Here is a 22,518-nt window from a genome sequence, read left to right as displayed (position 1 = left end):
AAAATCACCTGTGATGACGTTGGTGTGGTGTTACTGTCAAAGATGCTTCCCAGATTAGAAGCGCCAGCCCCTGTTTACTTCAGGAGGACTGGGCCGTGGTCCAGCCAACTGCAGGCGTCTAAAACTCACCCAGGACCTAATCTGCCCTGCGTGTGGCTGTTTGTGTTTGTGTGACGGGGCGATCAAGGAGCTCTGATGCGTCTTCCCCTTCAGAGAGCTCCCTGATTGGCGGCAAAACTCCAAAATGTCATTGCTGTCACTTATATAACAGCACCCCCGCAGCTCTGCCTGGTCAAACACCTGCAGTTGCTCAGATTATCCTCCTGGCTGCTCCTTCTGCTGCAGGTTCCACGTGTAGAAACCTGTAAGTACATTAGCCTAATCCCTCCAATCATGCAGCCACCCAGGCGCTTCAGTATCCCATACATGCACACACACCTGAAGATGCAGCAGGCTCACACTCTACCTGTCTCTGCTCTAACATGAGCACATTCCTCAATATTTAACATTTTGGAGGACTTGGAAAGGGCCATGATGAGACTCACCTGCCCTGTGTGGATGCTAGGGCTGATTCTGGCAGGTAATCTTTGGACAAAGTGTGTGTGTTGTTGTGGTCACATGAAACTTGTGTTTCTGTAAAAGTTATCAGTTTATGGAACAATCTGGATACAGAAGCCAAAGAATGCAAATCAAACATTACATTTAAAAGAATAATAAAAGCCAGTTTGATGAAGAAATATCGTGATAATTGTTAAGTTAGGTGGGTTTTCTTTTCTTTTTTTTCTGTTTTTAGCATCATTGTCATATTTTTTTTCTTTGAATCCAAAAGAATATCTGTGTTTGTTTTTATTACGTTTATCGGAAAGTGTTTTTTTAATTGTGTAATTAGTTTTAGTTTTTTTTTATTATTAGGCTACATTAATTGAAATTTGGTTTCTTAGGAAAAAGGGACAGATAAAATAAGCTTAGTCTTCTTTCTGTTCACTTTCATTTAAAGAAAAGGGATTTGTGTAATTATATTGAACTGTATTGTTTTTCTTTTAATGAATGAAATAAATAATAAATAAATAAATATAAAAAACCAGCAGCCTTTTTTAAATCACGTTTATTAGAAAGTGTTTTTTTTTTAAATTGCGTAATTTGTAATTTTTTTTTTCATTATTACATTAATTGAAATTTGATTTCTTAGGAAAAAAGGACAGATAAAATAAGCTTAGTCTTCTTTCTGTTCCCTTTAATTCAAGAAAAGAGACTTGTAATTATATTGAACTGTTTTGTTTTTCTTTTAATGAATGAAATAAAGAAACATGTTGAGAATATTCCCTGCTGCATCATTAGGGAAGTGAGAAGCGTATTTTTCTTTGTCATCTCATCTGAATGTGAGTAGTGATGCCCAGAATGAGCTGTGTTTGTGCTGTTTGTCCCTGCAGGCGGTTTGTCCGTGGAGGACGTCAGCCGGTGTGAGCAGCACTCGTGTCAAAACGGCGGCGTGTGTGAGAGCCACGACGGAGCGTCCCGATGCCGCTGCTCGCTGGAGAGCCAACGTGGACGCCTGTACGGGGGCCAGAACTGCACGGTGGAGCTGTCGGGCTGCGACGAGAGCGAGTGTGAGAACGGGGGGATATGCTCCCCCTTGTTGGTGAACGAGCAGCACTCTCACACCTGCATCTGCCCCAAGGGCTTCACGGGCCCCGAGTGCCACACCTCCACCGTCTTCTCCTTCGAGTCCAGAGGTCACATGTCGGTAGACGCGCAGCAGCTGGACCCGGAGACTCCTCTCAGGGTGACGCTGAGCTTCAGGACGGACGGAGCGACGGGGACGCTGTTCCAGCGCCGAGTGGACGACCTGGTCCTCAGCGTGGAGCTGAGGGACGGCCGCCTCTGCCTGCTCAGCCGGAGAGGTCAGGGCTCCGGCACGCTGGTCCAGCAGCTGCCGGACTTCCTGTCCAACAGCCGGTGGCACACGGTGGAGGCGTCGCTGGGCGGCGTGGTCAGCCTCATCAAGCTGCTCTGCAGCGAAGGAAACTGCACCACGGACTCCAGAGGAGAGCCGCAGCCGGTTGATCCGGTCACCGCCGCCCCTGGACCGGGAACCCGGAGCCAGAGCCTGGTGATCGGGGCGGTCGGGGGGGGACCTGAGGACGAGGCGAGCGGCCCGCCGGCCTTCCTGGGCTGTTTCAGGGACGTGTTGGTGGACTCGCACCTGGTGCTGCCTGGGGAAGTGCTGCAGGCCGCCGGCGCCGGGGCCAACGTCACGCTGGGCTGCAGCGACAGGGACCCGTGTGACGACGGGCCGTGTCAGAACCGAGGCCGCTGCGTGAGCCGGGGCTGGAGGAGGCACGTGTGCGAGTGCCACCGGCCCTATGAGGGGCCCAGCTGTGGAGACGGTGAGACCCCAGCAGCCCACACCCCCAAACCTCACCCCACAGTCAGCAGGGATCACTCTCTTAAGGCCCTGACACACTAAGCCGACTGTTGGCCGTCGGGCCGTCGATGAGCGTCGGTGCGTCTGTCGGCCTAGTTTCCCCGGTGTGTCCCGCACGTCGCCACAGGTCGGGCGCCCGTCGGCAGCTTTTCAGCCAATTTGACATGTCGAATCGGCGTCTGCCGTCGGTCAAACAGCTCACTCTGTGATTGGCTGTTCAGGTAGCGAATCAGTGCACGAGAAGAGAAACGGAAGTGACGAAAGCAAACAAACAGCTTCCGGTTTTCCCTTGTTTTTTAAGCCTAATTACCTCTCACGCATGCGCAGAACGTACGTGCTAGTTGGCCGTTGGGTGTCGTCTTTGCGGTGTGTCCAAGTGCTTCTTTTGAGCCCGACCCAGCCCGACACAGGCGACGCGAGGCGACCCAGCAGTCTGCCGACAGCGGGAAACGTCGGGTTGGTGTGTCCTCGGCTGTAGGGTGCTTTCACACCTGTCCCGTTTGGAGCAGTTGTTCCGAAACAGGGAGTGTTTCCCCCTAAAGATCGGTTCATTTGGTACATCTGAACACAACAATTGCACTCGGATGAGATCTCCTAGGAGAGGGGGTCTCGGCTCACTTCCATTCCAGACCTGGAGCGGTTCGTTTGCAGTGAGAACAGAATCCACACAGCACACAGAAACACACAGGAACAAAGTAGCCACACTCGCTTACGATGCTCCATAGTTGTTGTTTTTCCCGGGGTACGGAAGAGGAAACTCCTTCCACGTTCATTTCTGACCAATGAGAGAACACTTGGTTCGCGCATGGCATTTGTTAACAGCTTTGAACCGCTACAGACGGCTGCCTTGTGAACACAAACGCCACAAACCAAAAACAAAACAACTGTATCCATTTAGCCCCTGAATCGGAACAAAACAAACGGGCCACAGGTCTGAAAGCACCCTTGGATGCTTTTCACCTCGGCTTGGATAGGTTTGAGCAAAATAGTCATTATTATTATAACAGTAACAGAGCTGGGCAAAAATCAACCTCAGATAAGAGAGAGGAGCTTAAAGCAGCGCTACGAGCTTGGAGGAAGGAGTTCCTTCCTGCGAAGTCTCATCACATACTTGACTGTTGCTTCTTTAACATAAACACAGCCAGGAGAGCCTTCAGCAGCGCTGGGCTGTGGTGTGTTGGTGGTTTCAGCGTGTGCACCTGGACATGTGACCCCTGGTCAGGTCCGGTCAGGTCACCACAGATGTCTCAATGAGCTGCTTCAACCATAAAGTTGGACGGAAGATTTCCAAGTGGCTTAAGGAGCCGGCAGTAATAACAGGAAGAGCAGAAGTCGAGCCAAACCTTCACCTTAAAAAGTATCAGCAGCACCTGCAGCCAGGATTATGAACACGTGGGAGTCCTGGACACGTGACAGGAGACACACGAGACATGAGACACGCGAGACATGAGACACGCGAGACATGAGACACGCGAAACATGAGACACACGAGACACGCGAGACATGAGGGTAAAATAGGTTGCGCACATCCAATAGCTCAGGGGTATTCAACTAGATTCGGCCGGGGGCCACATCTGCAAAAGGACTGTATGGAGAGGGCCGCACAATTTGAAAATGTGGGGGTTTTCAAAATGTATTTTGCACTCAAAGACGATGACTTATGTAAATATAATACATTTGTATTATACATTTGAATATACCTAGTTTACATATGAATTATGTATTAATTGTCTCCAGATTTAGTAATTTTGAATGTTAAATATAATATTCAGATAAAGAAATATTATTTTGAATGCAAGTTCATTTTGAAACCATGCATTGTGCAAACTTAATGAAGTTGATATTGACCTACTTTTAATAAAACACGCCATAATGACAAAGCACCACTTTCCACCAAGATTTCCTTATTTGAATATTATATTAAGCATTGAGCACAAGCATTTCAGTCCATAGTAGCCAGTTAATATTATTAAAAAAAAAAAAAAAAAAAAATTCAAGAAACGCCCCCTTTTTTGAAATATGACGGGGGCCACATAAAAGCTCCTGGCGGGCCGCATGTGGCCCGCGGGCCGCCAATTGAATAGCCCTGCAATAGCTCAACAGGTGCTGGTCTCAAAGTATAGATCCAGGAAAAAACAAGAGAGGAGACTTATTTAGCACATCAATACGTCATAACGTTTGGAGCGCATTTTGCTCTTCTTCAGACCACACGCGAGACATGAGCCATGAGACACGCGAGACGTGAGACACATGAGACACATGAGACACGTGAGACACATGAGACACGTGAGACACATGAGACACGTGAGACACATGAGACACATGAGACACATGAGACACGAGACACACGAGACATGAGTCAGGATAACCCTGGTCAAGGAGCTGCTACCAACACTCGTGTCATTGCCATACGTTGATTAAAAGCACCACCTGGAAACCGAGTAGGAAGAAAGGAGAGCCCTCGTTAATATACTTCTTTTTTTAGGTGCAAAAAGTGAACCAGCCAGTTGATATGCTCTACTTAGTAGAGCATATCAAGTATTGTATAGTATAGTCACGTTGTATAGTATAGTCATAGTATAGTCATGGCAGAAATGAAAAAATTAAAACACTGGTTTGATGTTAACAAATTATCTTTAAATCTTGAGAAAACTAAATTTATGTTGTTTGGAAATCGCACAATCCCAATTGATACTGTGCAAATAACGATCAATAATGTACATATTGAAAGGGTGTATGAAAATACATTTCTGGGAGTGATACTGGATCACAAAATCTGCTGGAAACCCCATATAAATCATATAAGAACAAAACTGGCAAAGAGTGTAGCAATATTGGGGAGAACAAGACACATGCTGGATTATAAATCGTTGCACATCATGTATTCATCACTAGTATTACCATATCTGGATTATTGTGTGGAAGTTTGGGGCAACACATATATAAGCAATTTACAACCGCTATTCAGAATGCAAAAAAAAGCAATCAGGAAACTTCACAATGTGGGTTATAAAGGATCACACAAACACGCTGTTTTTAAAGTCGCATGGGTTGAAATTCTGGGACACTGTCAAACTAAAAACTCTACAAATCATATTCAAAGCGAGAACTGATTCACTTCCAGGCAATTTACAGAAAATGTTTTGTGACAGGGAGGGGGGTTATAATTTAAGAGGAAAATTTAAATAAAAAAAAAAATGTTTTCATTCTAAAAGGAAAAGCAAGTGTATATCAGGTGTTGGAGTGGATTTATGGAGTGGGTTGGGTGATGGGTTGAAGCAATGTACAAATATAAATCAATTAAAAAAACGGTAAAAAAGGAAGTTCTGGGAAGTTATTTGATTGAGGTGGAGCTATGTTAAGGAAATATTGTGTTTGTTCGTTGGTTAGAAAATCGGTAGCCTAATAGGTAAATTAGCAGCTATTTATTATTAATATTGATGTTTAATTTATGATAGAGGTAACAAAGGGGCAGGGTTAAATAAGTTTAACTTCTACCTGCTCATTTTCGGACACTGTTTTTTTTTCCCCTGTTTGTATTATGTTTTTGATGTTGTTGCTTTTTTTTTGTATGTTTTGAATTTGTTTTAAAATTTTATATTTTTTTTCCTTATGTGTTCGAAATAAAGAATTCAATCAAATCAATCAAATAGTTAAAGAACATAATCGCTTCATGAGTGTTAGGACCCGACTTTATCCTCACACAAATGCATCTGACATCTCCCCTTTTTCTGGCCTTCAAGCAAAGTTAATACGACAAAAAGATGAGTCAGTTTTCATAGTGGGTTAAATTGCAGTTGTTGATGTCCTCGCTCTCTCTCCTTTGCAGAGTACATCACCGCCAGGTTTGGAAACCAAGACCTGGAGAGCTACGCCATCTTCTCGTTGGACGAGGAGCCCAGCGAGACGGTGCTCATCTCCATGTTCCTTCGCACCAGGCAGCCCAGCGGCCTGCTGCTCGTCCTGACCAACAGCACCAGCCAGTACCTGCGCCTGTGGCTGCAGGCCGGCAGGGTCAAAGTTCAGATCAACAACTTTGAGACCCTGGTTGGCCAGAACGCGGTGAGCGACGGCCATTTCCACCTGGTCACCGTGAGGCTGGAGGGAACCACGGCCACTCTGCTGCAGTCCACCCAGACCCAGGCCTCCATGGCCATCAGGCACGTCCACGTCCAGGCCGGGGATGCCGTTTTCGTCGGGGGCCTGCCGGACTCGAGGGCTTCCTCGTCATTCGGAGGTTACTTTAAAGGATGCGTGCAAGATCTGAGGATCAACGGCAAACGGCTGCAGTTTTATCCAATAGCGTCTCCGGTGGACTCGGCCAGCCCAGAGCAGCTCACCTTCGTTGCAGAGGGATGCAGCAGTGACAACGCCTGTGCTGTGAGTTCTGGGGGTGAAGTGATGATGATGATTACCATAAATGAGCAAGCAATGACCTCACACACTGGCACCAGTGTTGTGCAAGTTCATACTGCTCATGAACTAGTTCAAAGTTCAATTCGCATAGTTTAAAAGTGAATAGTTCACGTTCATAGCTAGTTCAAATTTAGTTCATTTCAATATTTTTAGGTGAGAAGTACGAATGAAACACCACCTTATCCTAAAACTGTTCACTGTACAATCATGTATTTTCCTAGTGGCTTTTCAACTTTCCTCAGAGGCTGTAAATCTCCAACAATGTCGTCCATTATCAGTTTGTCTACCTGTTGCAGGTAAATCCTCCCCCTGAAGGAGCAGCAGTGGGACTGGGGTTGTTTGGAGCTGTTGGGTCTTCTTGGTCTCTGATGACTTTGTTTGATTATCAAGGATTTGCAGATAATTTCTCACACTGGACGGATGCTTTAACTCCACATGACGTTTCAAATGTGAAGTTGACGAGGCAGACGCTCAGACTTGTTTTCTCAGCGCAGGTGGACACAATTTGCACAGAAAGGTTAGATTTTTACCGTCGGACTCTTTGGAAGACGATGTGTAAAATTCCTGCAGATAATGATAAACGGATCATTATCTGACGGCTCGCTGACGCTGCGTCTGCAACGTCTCTCTCTTCACTGGTCATGTAAAGACTGTACGGGCTCGGACCACCGTTGCCATGGAGCTGGTGCCCGTTGCTATGCTAGTGTGCACTGCATTGTGGGTAATGTAGTGTAAAGTCGTCGTCTCGTTGAGTATTTTAAATGTGCGCGCCGCCCGCTGGTGAAATGTATCCCGTAATAATTGGACCTAAACAGTGAAGCTGAAACTCACATAATCTGCACAGTTCAAGTTCCAGTTAGTGATCTGCAGAATGAAAGTTCACGTTCAAGTTCTTTATTTGCAAATATGTTGCGTTCAGTTCAACGTTCTCACAGAAATGAAGGTGTTCATTTGAACTCGTTCATGCACAACACTGACTGTCAGTGACACTCACCTCCACCTTTCCCCCCAACCAGGCCGACCCGTGTCTCAACGGAGGGGAGTGCTACTCCATGTGGGACGACTTCATCTGCAGCTGCCCGCCCAACACCGCGGGCCAGCGCTGCGAGGAGGTGAGGTGGTGCGAGCTGTCCCCCTGTCCCGCCACGGCCGTGTGCCGGCCCTACTCCCAGGGCTTCGAGTGTGAGTATCCCCACACCAGCACCTTTTTTTGTGATCAATTCTTTATTAAGAAACTCATGGTAAAAAGATGATCATAGTACTGTCATAAATGGCATGAGAATGGAGGCAGTACAGTCAGAGATTCTCTCCTCTTACTATGCTAAAAAATAAAATAAAAATACAAAATATGACAAAACAAAAAAACTACAGCAACAATAATAAAACACCCAGGAATCCCAGTATCTCTACAAACCATCAACATTATGATATCCAATGACGCACAACAATGCTAATTTCCTCCACCATTCACGATGATATCCATAGAAAGTATATGTATCCACTAGAGAATGAACAAAAAGTCCACATAATGTATATATAATGTATATACAAAGTATTCTACACTGCAAAAACTCAAAATCTTAACAAGAATATTTGTCTTATTTCTTTTTCTTATTTCTTTTCATTACCAGAAAAATAACTTATTTGACCATTTTCAGCTTTCAAGTAAATTTTCACTTAAAATAAGTAGAAGAAATCTGCCAATGGAACAAGATTTTTTTGCTTGTAATGAGAAGATAAATCTTGTCCCACTGGCAGATTTTTTCTACTTATTTCAAGTGAAAATCTACTTGAAACAGGTGAAAATTGTTAAATAACAAATTATTTTTCTGGTAATTATGTTTTTAAGTGTTTAAGTGTAATGAGATTTTTTGACTAAAAATGAGACATTTTAAATAGAAATAAGACAAATATTCTTGTTAAGATTTTGAATTGCAGTGTAGACATACAAGCAAAATAAAAAAAACACCTAGAACCATATAATAGGTAAAAGACAGTTGACAAAGGATGGTTATAATAATACACTGATTTTCTTCAGTAAATTCGACCAACAAATAACATTTTGTGCTTTGGCATAATGTAAACGTGCTGTGGTTCCAACTATACAATATCCTGGAATGAAGAGAGCCACTCCCTCACAGACAGTGTGTGTGGTGGTTTCCATCGGCAGCCAATCATCGTTTTAAGACGCCTTTCATTGGCGGTGAGCTCCAAAGAGGAAGTGTCATTGAGCAACAGCAGACACTGTGAGTGAGGGATGGCTCTCGCCAAGACGTTAGACATAATGCTTGAAACATTTTCCCAAAATCTAATAACCTCCGGATCAGTACTCGAGTTGTAAAAATAATCAGGGGGGGGTGGTGGATTTTATCATATGGGGACAGATAATTTGTGCTGATTACAAATAATATATTACAAATAATAGCAGTGACCAAAACACCTGCAGAAATACTGCAGGAATGACATAGCAGCAGTTAAATGCAGCCTTCTGTAAGCTTTAAATATCCACTGGGCTTACATCAAATACATCAAAACACAACAATAAAAAACACTTTTCTGAACTTATCAATATGACTCTGTCCTTCACAGGATAAGTAAAATGGATCACTGCAAAAACTCAAAATATTAACAAGAATATTTGTCTTATTTCTAGTTAAAATGTCTCATTTTAGTAAAACAATCTCATTACACTTAAAACAAGACTCATCACTGGAAAAAACAACAATTTTCACCTGTTTCAAGTAGATTTTCACTTAAAATAAGTAGAAAAATCTGCCAGTGGAACAAGATTTTTTTGCTTGTAATAAGAAGATAAATCTTGTCCCACTGGCAGATTTTTTCTACTTATCTGAATTTAAAATTTACTTGAAACAGGTGAAAATTGTCAAATAAGTTATTTTTCTGGTGATGACTCTAAATGTTGAAATAGCAGTAAAACCACATTCATTGATGAAATGACATAAGGGATGGAAAGGGAGGATGGCAGTTTTACTGGGGGGGATGATTTGGACCGTTTTTATTTCAGTGGGGGATGCCATCCCCCCTCAACTCCAGTACTGGTCCAGACACTCCGGCCAAACCATATGAAGAAAGCTGCCAACGGTATTGTCTGAACAGAAGTCGCAATATGGATTATCTCTCAGTTTCATTTGTTGTAATCTTGGAGGTGTGAGGTGTGAGACCGGCACCTTCTCTCACACCAGCTAACACCAGAACAGCAGGAGGGAGGAGGGAATCGTGCAGAGAGATCTTCTGTTCTTTAACCGGGACACAAGAAAATAGTTCCAGGAGCATAATTATAACTCCGACCGATTAATTACAGAGTGGCTAATTACAGGAGGGAACAGAGTTGAGACAGGGATCCTCCATGGATTCCTCTAAGACTTTGTAATCCCTGGTCAGATTAGCTCTTCCGCCACATGCTGAGGTAGTTTCTGATGACAAGCTTTCCCGGAGAGGAAGGGAGGGAGCTGAGAGCGTCCACACCAGGGGTGGGCCTGCTAATGGCCCTGAATTAGTCCGCCTACGTCACACAACTTAACCTCCCCGGTCTACCGGCAGCCTCCATCACACAGTCCTCACTAACTCCCCCTCACAGCTCTCGGCTTAAAGGAGCCGTCTGTAAGAAATGTCCAAAACTGGTACTGCAGTCACTTTCAAAATACTGTTGAGCGGCGTGTACCCTCCCCCTCCTCCCCCCGACCAGAGGTTGCCAGGTAGGCTGCAGAATGCAGCAGGAACGTAGGCTGCCATGGCTGCCATAATTAGAGCCGAGCTGGCAACCCGGATGCCGAAACAATACTGACTTGGTGATTGGGAGATAGGTGGAGGGTGGAGCTTCAGAAACAATAAACTTAAACTTAAACTTTATTTATTTGTATAGCGCCAAATCATACAATATAAAATGCAACACATGGTGCTTTACATGCAGAATAAAATAACAATAAAAAAACACAATTTAAAACATTCCATACGACCCCACCCCTCACGCGTACACACACACTCACACTCATATACCTGTGCACACACTCACACGCCCACACACACACACACACACACAATAAGTGGACTGGTGACATGGCTTAGCACTAACGATCCAGGTGAGGAAAACACTACCTATGGGTGGCCGTCCACACCGAGAGGCATCACCGACCACGACCACCAGAAGCATCCCCACAGAGACCCCCCCAACCCGGACAGACCGGGGCAGACCCCACACAGAAGGTGGAGCCCCCCCCCCAGCTACCCAGGCCTGAGGGATCCCCATGACGACACCCCCATGGGCGGAGCAGGCACACCTCCCAGTGTGAACGACCCCCCTGAGGAAACACTGGAGCTAAAAACTAAAAGATTAAAAGAAAGTAAAAAATGCCTAAAAGTGTAAAATTTTAGAGAAATATATATAAAACTTAAGATGAATAATAAATAACATAAAGTAAAAAGTCATTAAAATGGATTAAAGTTTTAGAGATGATAAAAGAGCTAAAGAAGTACACACAATACATAGCTAAAAACACTAGGTAAATGAGATCAGATAAAAGCCAAACTAAAAAGGTGTGTCTTGAGCCTCCTTTTAAAAATATCAACATTCTCTGCGGCCCTGAGGTTCTCTGGCAGGCTGTTCCATAAAGAGGGGCCATAATGGCTGAATGCAGCCTCACCGTGGGTTTTGGTCGCGGTTCGGGGAATGGTTAAAAGGCCGGTACCAGAGGACCTCAGGGTCCGTGAGGGTTGATACAGTAAAAGCAGATCAGATAAATAAGATGGCCCAAGACCGTTAAGACACTTAAAAACCAGTAAAAGAACCTTAAAATCAATCCTGAAACGGACGGGGAGCCAATGCAGCGATTTTAAAACAGGTGTAATGTGCTCCCGCCCTCTGGTCCTCGTCAGCACGCGAGCGGCTGAGTTCTGTAATAGCTGTAAGTTCTTAATACTCTTTTTAGGAAGACCAGAGAGCAGGGCATTACAATAATCTAAACGACTAGAGATAAAAGCATGCATCAGCACCTCCGTGCTGGCCTGAGAGAGAAACGGGCGGACTCTGGCTATGTTCTTAAGATGGTAAAAACCTATTTTCGTGATATTCTTTATGTGTGGAATAAAAGTGAGCTCAGAGTCAAAAATAACACCCAGGTTCTTTACACGTTGCGAAGGTTTAAAATCTTGTAGTTTTGGTAAAAGTTTCTCTCTCCGGCCTTCAGGACCAATAACTAAAACCTCTGTTTTGTCCTGGTTGAGCTGTAGGAAATTATCTGCCATCCATGACTTAATATCTAAAATACAGTTAAAAAGGGCATCAAGTGGCCCTGTGTCATCAGGAGACACGGCGATGTACAGCTGTGTGTCGTCAGCGTAACTGTGGAAGCTGATGCCGTGTCTCCTGATGACGTCCCCCAAGGGAAGCATGTAAAGGTTAAAAAGAAGCGGACCTAAAATTGACCCTTGGGGGACCCCACACTTAATTTCATGCATTCTGGAGGAACATGTATCCAAACTTACAAAGAAAGATCGATCTGTGAGATAGGAGCGGAACCAGTTAAAAACAGTACCAGAGAGGCCCACCAGGTGCTTCAGTCTGTTTAATAAAATGTGATGGTCTACTGTATCGAAGGCGGCACTAAGATCCAGTAGAACCAAGACTGTCAGTTTGCGGTTATCTAAATTGCACCTGATGTCATTTAAAATCTTTAAAAGGGCTGTCTCGGTGCTGTGGTTCATCCTAAAGCCAGACTGAAATTTCTCTGAAATATTGTTTCTTATTAAAAAATAATTTACTTGGTTAAAAACCAGCTTTTCTAAAATCTTACTTAAAAAGGGTAAGTTGGATACAGGTCTGTAGTTATTAAAAATGCTGTGATCTAAATTACTCTTCTTCAGAAGGGGCTTCACCACCGCCATTTTAAAGGCGGCAGGGAAGACACCCGTCTGAAGAGAGTAATTTACTATATTTAAAATATGTTCCTCAAAGAATTCATAAAATGTCTTTAAAAGTGATGTGGGAATGGGATCTAAAAGGCAGGTTGTTGGGTTTACCTGGGAGAAAACTCGACCAAGTGTCCTCGCATCAACCAGGGCAAAACTCTCCAGTGTTTCCTCGGGTAAAAGCAACTGTCCAGATGTGTTAAAAATGACATTTTGATGTGGTAAAAGACTGGACCTAATGTTGTCAATTTTACTTCTGAAGTGGTCTGCAAAATCCTCACAAAGATTGTCTGTTGGTGGTTGTGAGGAATTCTTAAAATGTACATTTGTTAAAAGATCGAAGGTGGAGAAAAGAAATTTAGAATTGTTTTTATTGTCTGTAATGAGTTTTGAGAAATGGGCAATTCTTGCTTGTTTGACGGTTTTATTGTAGGATTTGAGTTGATCACGAAATATCTGATAATGTATTGTAAGTTTGCTTTTTCTCCACCTTCTCTCAGCACTCCTGCATTTTCTTTTTGATTTTTTGACTTCCTCAGTTCTCCATGGGGGTGTAGGCTTAGTTTTTATGGTTTTTGTTAAAAGTGGAGCAACTGAGTTCAGAGTGGATTCTAGTTTCCTGTTAAAATTATCAACAATAAAATCACATGATGCAGGTAAAACATCTGCAGGAGTGCTCTGTAAAATCTCAATAAAATTTGCAGCCACTTCAGGAGTTAGGTAGCGTTTCCTCACCGTTCTCATCGAGGCTTCCTGATGATTAAGACTGGTGACGTTAAAAAACACGCAGTAATGGTCAGACACAGCCAGATCGACAACAGAGGACACACCGGTGGACAGGCCATAGGTTATGACTAGGTCCAGGGTGTGTCCTCTGTTGTGAGTCGGCTGTGTGACATGTTGGGTAAAATCCATGCAGTTTAAAAGGTTTAAAAATTCTCTCGACAGTGGGTCGGAGGTATTGTCAATGTGTAGATTAAAATCACCAGTTATTAAAATTCTGTTGTAAGTGGTATGTATGATTGATAAAAGCTCTGAAAATTCACTGATAAAAACAGTGGAGTGATGGGGTGGTCTATAAACAGTTAAACAAAGAATAGGAGGACTGCTAAAAACAAAGGCAAGGTGTTCAAATGAGGAGTAGTTGTTAAAAGGGACCTCCTTTGTAGCTAATATGTTTTTAAAAATTGAAGCTGTGCCGCCTCCCTTTCTAACACCCCGTGTAGTAAATAAAAAATTAAAATTTGGTGGAGAAGCCTGGATGAGGGAAAATGCAGCGTCCGTGCCAAGCCATGTCTCTGTTAAAAGAATACCATCAAGTTTATGATGCACAATAAGATCATTTAAAATAAAGGTTTTGTTTAAAAGAGAGCGCACGTTCAACACAGCCAAGTTAATGTCTGTGTTGGACGTGCGCTCACGACCACAACGTACCGGGTTGATAAAAACAAGATTGTCTCTGTTAAAACCAGTGGGTCTGTGGATCTGACGGGGAAAACGGGCGGTGACCAGGGGATGAATTGGTTGAGGATCTGGTGTGTGGGTGGCGCCAGATGTAGCTGGTTTTATGGAAGAATTATCTGGTGGGGGTGGCAATGATGACTGTGACCTGTGGGGGAAGCTGGAGAGGGGGGCAGTGCTGTGAGCGGCTGGCTCCACAGGTGAAGAGGAAGACTCCGGGCCAGAGCTGGGAGTGTGGGTGTGGCCAGAAAATAGTCACTCCCGTGGAGCCGAATACTGACTTGGTGATTGGGAGATAGGTGGAGGGTGGAGCTTCAGAAACAATACTGACTTGGTGATTGGGAGATAGGTGGAGGGTGGAGCTTCAGACCAAAACAAAAAATGACAACATAAACATCAGTTGAGGGCTGCAACTCCTCTTTTTAAACTGGAATATCCTGGCTTGAGTGCTGTTGTCAGTGACATAAGTATTTGAAATTATCATGATTTTTAAATTTCTGTTGACATATCGGGGTGATTTTATGATTCGTTTTATTATTGCTCTTACATACAGCTCCTTTAAGACAGAAGCTCGTTCTTGTTGCCAGTTTGAGGATTCCTGGGAGCTTTGTAGAAATATTCTTACTGAAAATTGAGCTTAAAGACCTTCTCAGGATCTGTTTTTTGTTAGAAAAAAGAAAAAGTGAGTGTTATAATATGATGACAATGATGTTACCATCTTACAAAATATCTATTTACCTCAATGTGGCTCTTTTTTCTCACTTCTACAGAAAACCTCTTTTTCTTTTTAAAGAAAAGTCAGACGAGTTTAAGACTTTCCACAAACCACAGACAATTTTAAAAGAGGACTAAAAACTTTTCTTTTTAGAAAAGCATTTTATCACTAAACAATGCTGCTGAAAAAAATGAACAAGAAGCCGCCAGTCGCTCTTGAAATGATGTCACATCCTGACTCAGACATCTGACTGGCCAACGCTTAGAACCTCGGCAGAGTAGTTACAGAAAAAGTATCTACTCTGCACGTTAGATCCCTAGTGGAAAAGAACCAAACCAAGTAGAGGCGAGTCGAGTCGGGCTGAGTAGGTACTAGTGGAAAAGTGCCATAAGACAGCGCTCCTCTCCCAGATCTCCTCACACCAGGTGTACATGCGCTTCAGTTCAAAAACAAGTGGGAGTGCTAAACCGTTAAAACATGAGCTCCCATGTTTTTCTTCGTCCCAACATGATACAACCATGTTTTTTCTTAAGATACCGCATCTCCTTGTTTTCAACATTTTATGTGCTTTCTATGTTTTATCAACAAGTAAAATATGGGTGTATGTGATTGGTAAATTGATACTTTTATGGCACTTTTCCACTAGAACCTACTCGGCTCTACTCAACTTGGCCTGGTTTCTTCTCTCCTCAGCCACCAGGTTTATGAACATCTGCACCTCAGAGTTGGATCACCAAACAGACTTCTGCTGCCATTGCCTGTCGAATAAAATGAACAAGAAGCCGTCAGAGTCTCTTTCGCTGATTTCCTCCTCCTGACTCAGACGTCTGACTCCAACCCTCCGACCAATCGGTGGCCTGTAGTGTGATGATGTCAGATACAGCCGACTCAGCCGCTTAGAACCTCGGCAGAATAGATACAGAAGTATCTACTCGGCACGTTAGACCCCTAGTGGGAAAGCACAAAACCGAGGCGAGTCGAGTCGAGCTGAGTAGGTACTAGTGGAAAAGCGCCATAAGAGTGAAAAGCTCATTATGGCTGGGGATGGAATACATGTTTGACAATTAAAGTGTCTTTATTCTTCAATTCTCTGCTACAGGTTTGTCTAATGTGACCTTTGGACCTGAGAGCAGCGTTCTGCATTACCATAGCAACGGCCAGGTCAAGAGGAGCATCGCCGGCGTCTCCCTCAGCTTCCGCACCAGACAGCCTGCCGCCACGCTGCTTCATGCACAAAGACGGTCCGACCAGCTCACCGTCTCCCTCCTGGACTCCTACCTGGTGGCGGAGCTCCGGGTCGGGGGCGACGAGGGTTCCCCCAAGGTGACGGCTCGGAGCCGGGCTCCGCTCAGCAACGGAGACTGGCACTCCGTAGAGATCAGCGTGGAGAACCGGACGCTGCCATCCAGGTGGATCATGGTTGTGGACGGAGTCAGGCAGGACGAGAGCGAGGCCGCCGCCGCCGTGGACGACCTGAACTTCCTGAGAGAGGGCGCGGACATTTTCCTGGGAGGAGCGGGCGGGGACTCTGGGGTCGGGCTGTCCGGCTGCCTGGGCCCGGTGGAGCTGGGCGGCCTGCTCCTCCCGGTCTACCTGGACACGGAGCTGAACTTCCCCCGGCCTCAGGAGGAGCAGTTTGTGAGGATGAGCGGCGGTGCCGCCCCCAGCTACGGCTGCCGGGGGGCCAGCGTGTGCGCGCCCAACCCCTGCCAGAACGGGGGCGCGTGCCAGGACCTGTTCCACCTGCATCGGTGCTCGTGCCCCTCCGACTGGACCGGGCCGCTGTGCCAGGACCCCGCTGACTCCTGCAGCTCCGGCCCCTGCATCCACGGCTCCTGCAGCGACCTGCCGGGGGGGTACCGGTGTGCCTGCGAGCCCGGCTACGCAGGGCAGCGGTGCGAGGCGGCGGTGGATATGTGTGAAAACAACAGCTGCAGCCACGGCGCCACCTGCCTCAAGGGCCTGCAGAGCTACGCCTGTCTCTGCCCCCGCAACATGACGGGACAGTTCTGCGAGTGAGTTGACCTTTTTAGAGAGGGTCTGCATTGACGTCACTTCCCCACTGGACCACATCCCCTTACTCACACTGAGTGGTAAAAACAGCTGCAACTAGTGGAGAAGACGGGATAACAGCCGATTATGGGCTTAAATTAAAGTCAGTTGGACTTGACAGTGACCCGTACAGTTACACCAAGAACCAGTGGTCCATGGTCATTAGTATTTGGTACAGTTACCAAGAACCAGTGGTCCATGGACATTAATATTTGGTACAGTTACCAAGAACCAGTGGTCCATGGACATTAATATTTGGTACAGTTACCAAGAACCAGTGGTCCATGGACATTAATATTTGGTACAGTTACCAAGAACCAGTGGTCCATGGACATAAATATTTGGTACAGTTACCAAGAACCAGTGGTCCATGGACATTAATATTTGGTACAGTTACCAAGAACCAGTGGTCCATGGACATTAATATTTGGTACAGTTACCAAGAACCAGTGGTCCATGGACATTAATATTTGGTACAGTTACCAAGAACCAGTGGTCCATGGACATTAATATTTGGCCACGAATCCAGTTTCCTGATATTTATATGTACTTAATTTCTACGCCGGGAAAATACACGAAGCAAAGCTTGAAGGTTTACAAAAGTCTTGACGCTTGGTCCGACTTCAAGGCAGGATTTGTTGTAGAAATTAAAGTGATGAGGACACCGAACTTTATGATTTGACCGTTTAACGTTAGCTACCCAAAAATCCAACATTACCTGATACAAAATGGGAACCGCAAATCCACGTTTCGGTGCCTGGAATCCAGTTGTTTCTGTGAATTGCAGCGATCCATTTGTCTCTCTTAAGCTTATTTTTTGGCGGTCTGTAAAATGATAACTCCGATTTCTTGCTAAATCTATGAGTACAGTCGATCGCACAACAGCTCTTTCACATTTTAGATGTTTTCCAGTTGCTCAAACTGAAGGTGTACGTTGCCACTCAGTCTTTCTGTCACTCAGTCTTTCTGACACTCAGTGGGCGTAACCTGCTGTGAAGTCGCATCTGTGACGTCATGCGCATTCCCTCTATTGTGCACTTTGAGAAAAAAGTCGAAATGGTGAGAAAAAAGTTGAAATGTCGAGATTAATGTTGAAATACAAGTTCAAGAATAAAGTCGACATTTCGCCTTTTTTCTCAACATTTCAACTTTATTCATGAAATTTTGACTTCAACATTGATCTCGACATTTCAACTTTTTTCATAGTGCATAATGAAAAAAAAATCTTCCTCCTCTAAAATATTGTTTTTATTTTTCTCCTGCCTGGCCCTAATACTCGTCCGTATTGGTCCTTACCAAAGTTACAGGATTTTAAACCCTCAAAATCAGTTAAAAATCTGGGCGTGATTTTCGACTCTGAGCTCAGTTTTATTCCACATATTAAAAACATAACAAAGATAGGTTTTTACCATCTTAAGAACTAAGCCAGAGTCCGCCCGAGTTTTCTCTCAGGCTAGTACGGAGGTGCTAATGCTTTTATCTCATGTCGTTTAGATTATTGTAACGCCCTGCCCTTTGTCTCTTGCAGTGAGAAAATCCCTGAAATCCCCTGGTACATTGAGACGGATCCGTAAGTGCCCTCACATGAAGCAAAAATGAGCACATTTGCACCAAACCGAGCCATGCAGATGCCTGACGACTTGTGTTGCCCGTGTAGACTCCCTCAGCTGCCCTTCTCTTCATGTCCGGGTACGAGGTGGAACTACAGCTGCTTCAACGGAGGAAACTGCTCCGAGGACAACACCTGCTCCTGCCTGCCCGGCTTCACGGGACAATGGTACGAGGATCCACATCCAACCTGATGTACAATATTGACACGACAAACATTAGGATTAAAAAAAACAAAACACATGGACAGGACTGCAGGATTCAGAAATACTAAATACTAAAATCATGGTTTCCTGTGGGAATTTTTCAAGTCTCACATTTTTCTGGAGGAGTTCTGACTCTTCTTTCCCATATTTATCCAATATGTTGTTGTTTGCTTTTGCGCTATCTGGCCGTGGGATAGCGGGTGGAGTTGGTCGCTCTCCAATAGGACGGTGGTTGGACCGTTCCCAAGCCTGGATAGACGGGAAGAGTTGCGCCAGGAAGGGCATCTGATGTAAAGCCTGAGCTAAATCAATATGAGGATAATAAAGTGCTGTGGCCCCTCAGAAGGGAAAGTTGAAACACTCTGCACAGAATTTCAGTGAGGTTGAGGTCTGGACTTGGACTTGGACTTTACAAGGCCTTGACTTCAAAACCTTGAATCTGTCGGGCAGATGTTAACATACTCTTTTTTTTTTTCTTTTTTTTTATGTCTAGCATAAATGGTTAATACCAAGTAGGTAAAAACCCAAGACACATACATATATATATATATATATATATATATATATATATATATATATATATATATATATATATATATATATATATATATATATATATATGTATATATATATAGAAGGGGGGGTCGTGGTGGGGGGTGGGAAACACAAGCCTTTGAAATCTGTAAGAGAAAAAAAACACAAACAGACACGAGAACAGGCAGAGACACAAACAGCAACCATTTCAGGTCTCTGAGACTGAATCCAGACTAGGCTACTGCGATAGAGACCAGAAGCCAACAAGGAGGAAACCCGAACCCAGGAGGATTTTGTAGTTGAGTCGAGGTACAGAGGTCCCGTGACTGGAAAACTCCTCAAATCGTCACGTTTCCCCCAGCCGCAGTTGACAGCAGGTGTGAGAGATTCCTCCCTTTTTCAACGAACACGGTGCTGAGGCATCAAGGCCAAACGACTCCCTCTCTCCTCTCCCCGTTGGACGCTGTCCTCAAAGTCTGCTGATTGTTCACATGCAGTTTTTCAGTCACACATCGTTCTTTTAAGACAGAAGAGGCTTTTCTCATGGCAACCCCCTTCCCCGGGGTCTGAGAAGCAGATTCTTTTTATTTTTCATTAGCATTGCAGCATCTCTTGGAGTCGATCCACTAGGACTCCCACTCTTGAGAATGTTGGCAACTGTCTTGAAGGCATTTCCTTTGTGAATGAACTTTCTCACTGGAGAACGTTGAGCCCCAACTTGTTTGGAAATAATTTCCGGACCGTTCCCAGATTGATGTGCGGCTACAATGGCTCTTCTAAGACCACTGCTCACGTCTTTCCCTCTTGGCATTGTGTTTCCTCACACCTGAATGCTGCAGAGCAGAGACGTCTGCTTTTATAGAGGCCTGCAAACCCGCTGATGGTCAGTTCACGAATCACTAAGGATGAGCAGCAGATGTAGAATAAGAAGTTTCTTACGAGGACGCATTGGTAGGTCATCTCTCTGCGTTCCAGCTGGGTGTTGTTTTGGATAAAGGCCTAAATTGGAATGATCATATTAAGTTTGATCAATGAAAGATCAATGAAAATGCTTGGCATACTGAAATAGGTTTGTCCCTTGTTCCATCCCTCTGCTCACTTGACTCTGTATTATAGTTTCCTATTTCCATATATGAATTACTGCAATATTGTCTGGTCTGCAATTTATCCAACTTTTCTCAACAAAATTACTGATAATCCAAAAAAGATCCTTAAGAACGGTCTCTCAGTCTGGTAAACATGAAACATCTGCACCTCTTTTTATGAAATATTCACTATTATCCATTCATAAACGTAATGTTTTTCACTCTTGCTTGTTTGTGCATAAGTTTATCAATAGAAAACAAGATCTTCCTGTCACTTTCCAGCAGTTTTTTACTTTTTCATCTGATTTTAATTCATATCCAACTAGACACAGTGGCAATCTTCATTTACCCATCTGTCGAACATCTGCTCATCAATATCACATTTAGATCCAAAACTGTGGAATAACTTGAATGTGTCGCTGAAGTCAACATTATCTTTAAAGGAGCTTGAGGCCGGATTCTGGCAAGATTTATGAAAAAAATCCGTATATATTTTACGTTTTCTAGTAATAATGTCAGATGAAGCGTTCCAAACCCAAAAGAATGAGCCCTCTAGTGTATCTCTCCGTTTCCTTGAACAGGCTGTGTGCTGCAAAATGTGCTGCAATTCGGTCCCGAATTTCCCGCGCTGTCCTGCGGATGTGACGTCACATGACACTGCATGCGCGTTCTCCCCGTTCTCCCGTGCCGGCTTCACTGTTGGCTGCAGTACCCCCAACGGCCGTCGTGGTGAAGGGTGGCGCTAGAGAGTCTCATTTCTTAAAAGGAGCCTCAAGCTCCTTTAACCTTCTCCAGAAAGTTATTATATTCTGTCTTAACCTTCAATGCTTTTATCTTAAATGTAATGCAGGCCTTGTATCCATGTTCTCTTTTACGTTTATTTTTATAATTTTTTTAAATTTGTTGTAAATTATCTTTATTTCACCACAGTTGTTGATGGGAGTGTAACTCTGTACAAGCCCTTCAGGCTTCGTTCCTTCCATGCATTGTTTAAAAAAAATTGTGCTAAATAAATAAATGAAATGAAATTAAATGTTTGTAACATCATCGCCGTGAAGCATTGACAGAGCAACAGATCTCCTTCAGGTCGTCCTCGTTGCTCGTTGCTCAACTCTTTCTCTCTGCATTTTCTCCTCAGGTGTGAGAAGGACGTGGATGAATGTGCCTCGGACCCGTGCATGAACGGAGGCTTCTGCATCAACTACGTCAACAGTTTCGAGTGCGTGTGTGACATGAATTACTCGGGGATCTACTGCCAAATGGATGTCAGCGATTTCTACATGTACCTTTTCCTGGGCCTGTGGCAGAACCTCTTCCAGCTGGTGTCCTACCTCGTGATCCGCCTCGACGACGAGCCCGAAATCGATTGGGGATTCCACGTCAATGATTAGACATCTCCTCGTCCATTTTGATCGGACTGGACCCAACTCGATGTAAAAGGTCACACTGGGGTACTTTTGCCCTCCAAACTCTTTTTGTGTTAATCAGTAACCACGAGTACATCGATAATAGAGCCTTATCCATGACTGTGTTCACTTCTGTCACTTCCTGTTGGCTGATACGACTCCTTAGTCTCTAATGAAGTCATTCCTTACGTGTTTTATTGATCTCAGCTCAGCGAAATGTGTTGATGACGAGTTCACAACAACAGAGACGTAAAAGTGGGAACTACAACAGAGTCATTGAAGGAAACTCAGATACCAACTTTAAATAGATGGTTTTATGCACCAGGATGTAACAAGAAATCATCTGGTCCTTCCCAGTACTCGAGTTGTAAAAGAAAATCAGGGGGGATGGTGGATTTTATCATATGGAGACAGATAATTTGTGCTGATTACAAATAATATAATATATTACAAATAATAGCAGTGACCAAAACAGCTGCAGAAATACTGCAGGAATGACATAGCAGCAGTTAAATGCAGCCTTCTGTAAGCTTTAAATATCCACTGGGCTTACATCAAATACATCAAAACACAACAATAAAAAACACTTTTCTGAACTTATCAATATGACTCTGTCCTTCACAGGATAAGTAACATGCATCACTGCAAAAACTCAAAATCTTAACAAGAATATTTTTCTTATTTC

At 44.2% G+C, this 22,518-nt stretch overlaps 1 protein-coding gene across 1 annotated transcript; it reads left to right on the top strand.

Moving 5' to 3' along the window:
- The first annotated feature begins 421 nt into the window (after positions 1 to 421).
- Positions 422 to 22,333, top strand: LOC133453051 (protein crumbs homolog 1-like). Its single transcript, XM_061732899.1, has 8 exons — positions 422 to 580; positions 1,431 to 2,387; positions 6,255 to 6,805; positions 7,858 to 8,023; positions 16,042 to 16,957; positions 18,523 to 18,564; positions 18,652 to 18,771; positions 21,566 to 22,333. The coding sequence occupies exons 1-8, from the start codon at positions 532 to 534 to the stop codon at positions 21,816 to 21,818; spliced, it is 3,054 nt and encodes a 1,017-aa protein (XP_061588883.1). The 5' UTR covers positions 422 to 531; the 3' UTR covers positions 21,819 to 22,333.
- Positions 22,334 to 22,518: the final 185 nt, after the last annotated feature.

This window comes from Cololabis saira, chromosome 10, assembly GCF_033807715.1.
Source record: "Cololabis saira isolate AMF1-May2022 chromosome 10, fColSai1.1, whole genome shotgun sequence".
NCBI classification, from domain to species: domain Eukaryota; kingdom Metazoa; phylum Chordata; class Actinopteri; order Beloniformes; family Belonidae; genus Cololabis; species Cololabis saira.
Note: the sequence above shows the minus strand (reverse complement) of the source record. Positions and strands in the feature narration are given on the sequence as shown.

Excerpts from the sequence above, each read along its gene's own strand:
- LOC133453051 (XM_061732899.1), top strand. The coding sequence starts at position 532 with ATGATGAGACTCACCTGCCCTGTGTGGATGCTAGGGCTGATTCTGGCA. Across the intron at positions 581-1,430 it reads GCTAGGGCTGATTCTGGCAG|GCGGTTTGTCCGTGGAGGAC; the intron begins GTAATCTTTGGA and ends TTGTCCCTGCAG. Across the intron at positions 2,388-6,254 it reads GGGGCCCAGCTGTGGAGACG|AGTACATCACCGCCAGGTTT; the intron begins GTGAGACCCCAG and ends TCTCCTTTGCAG.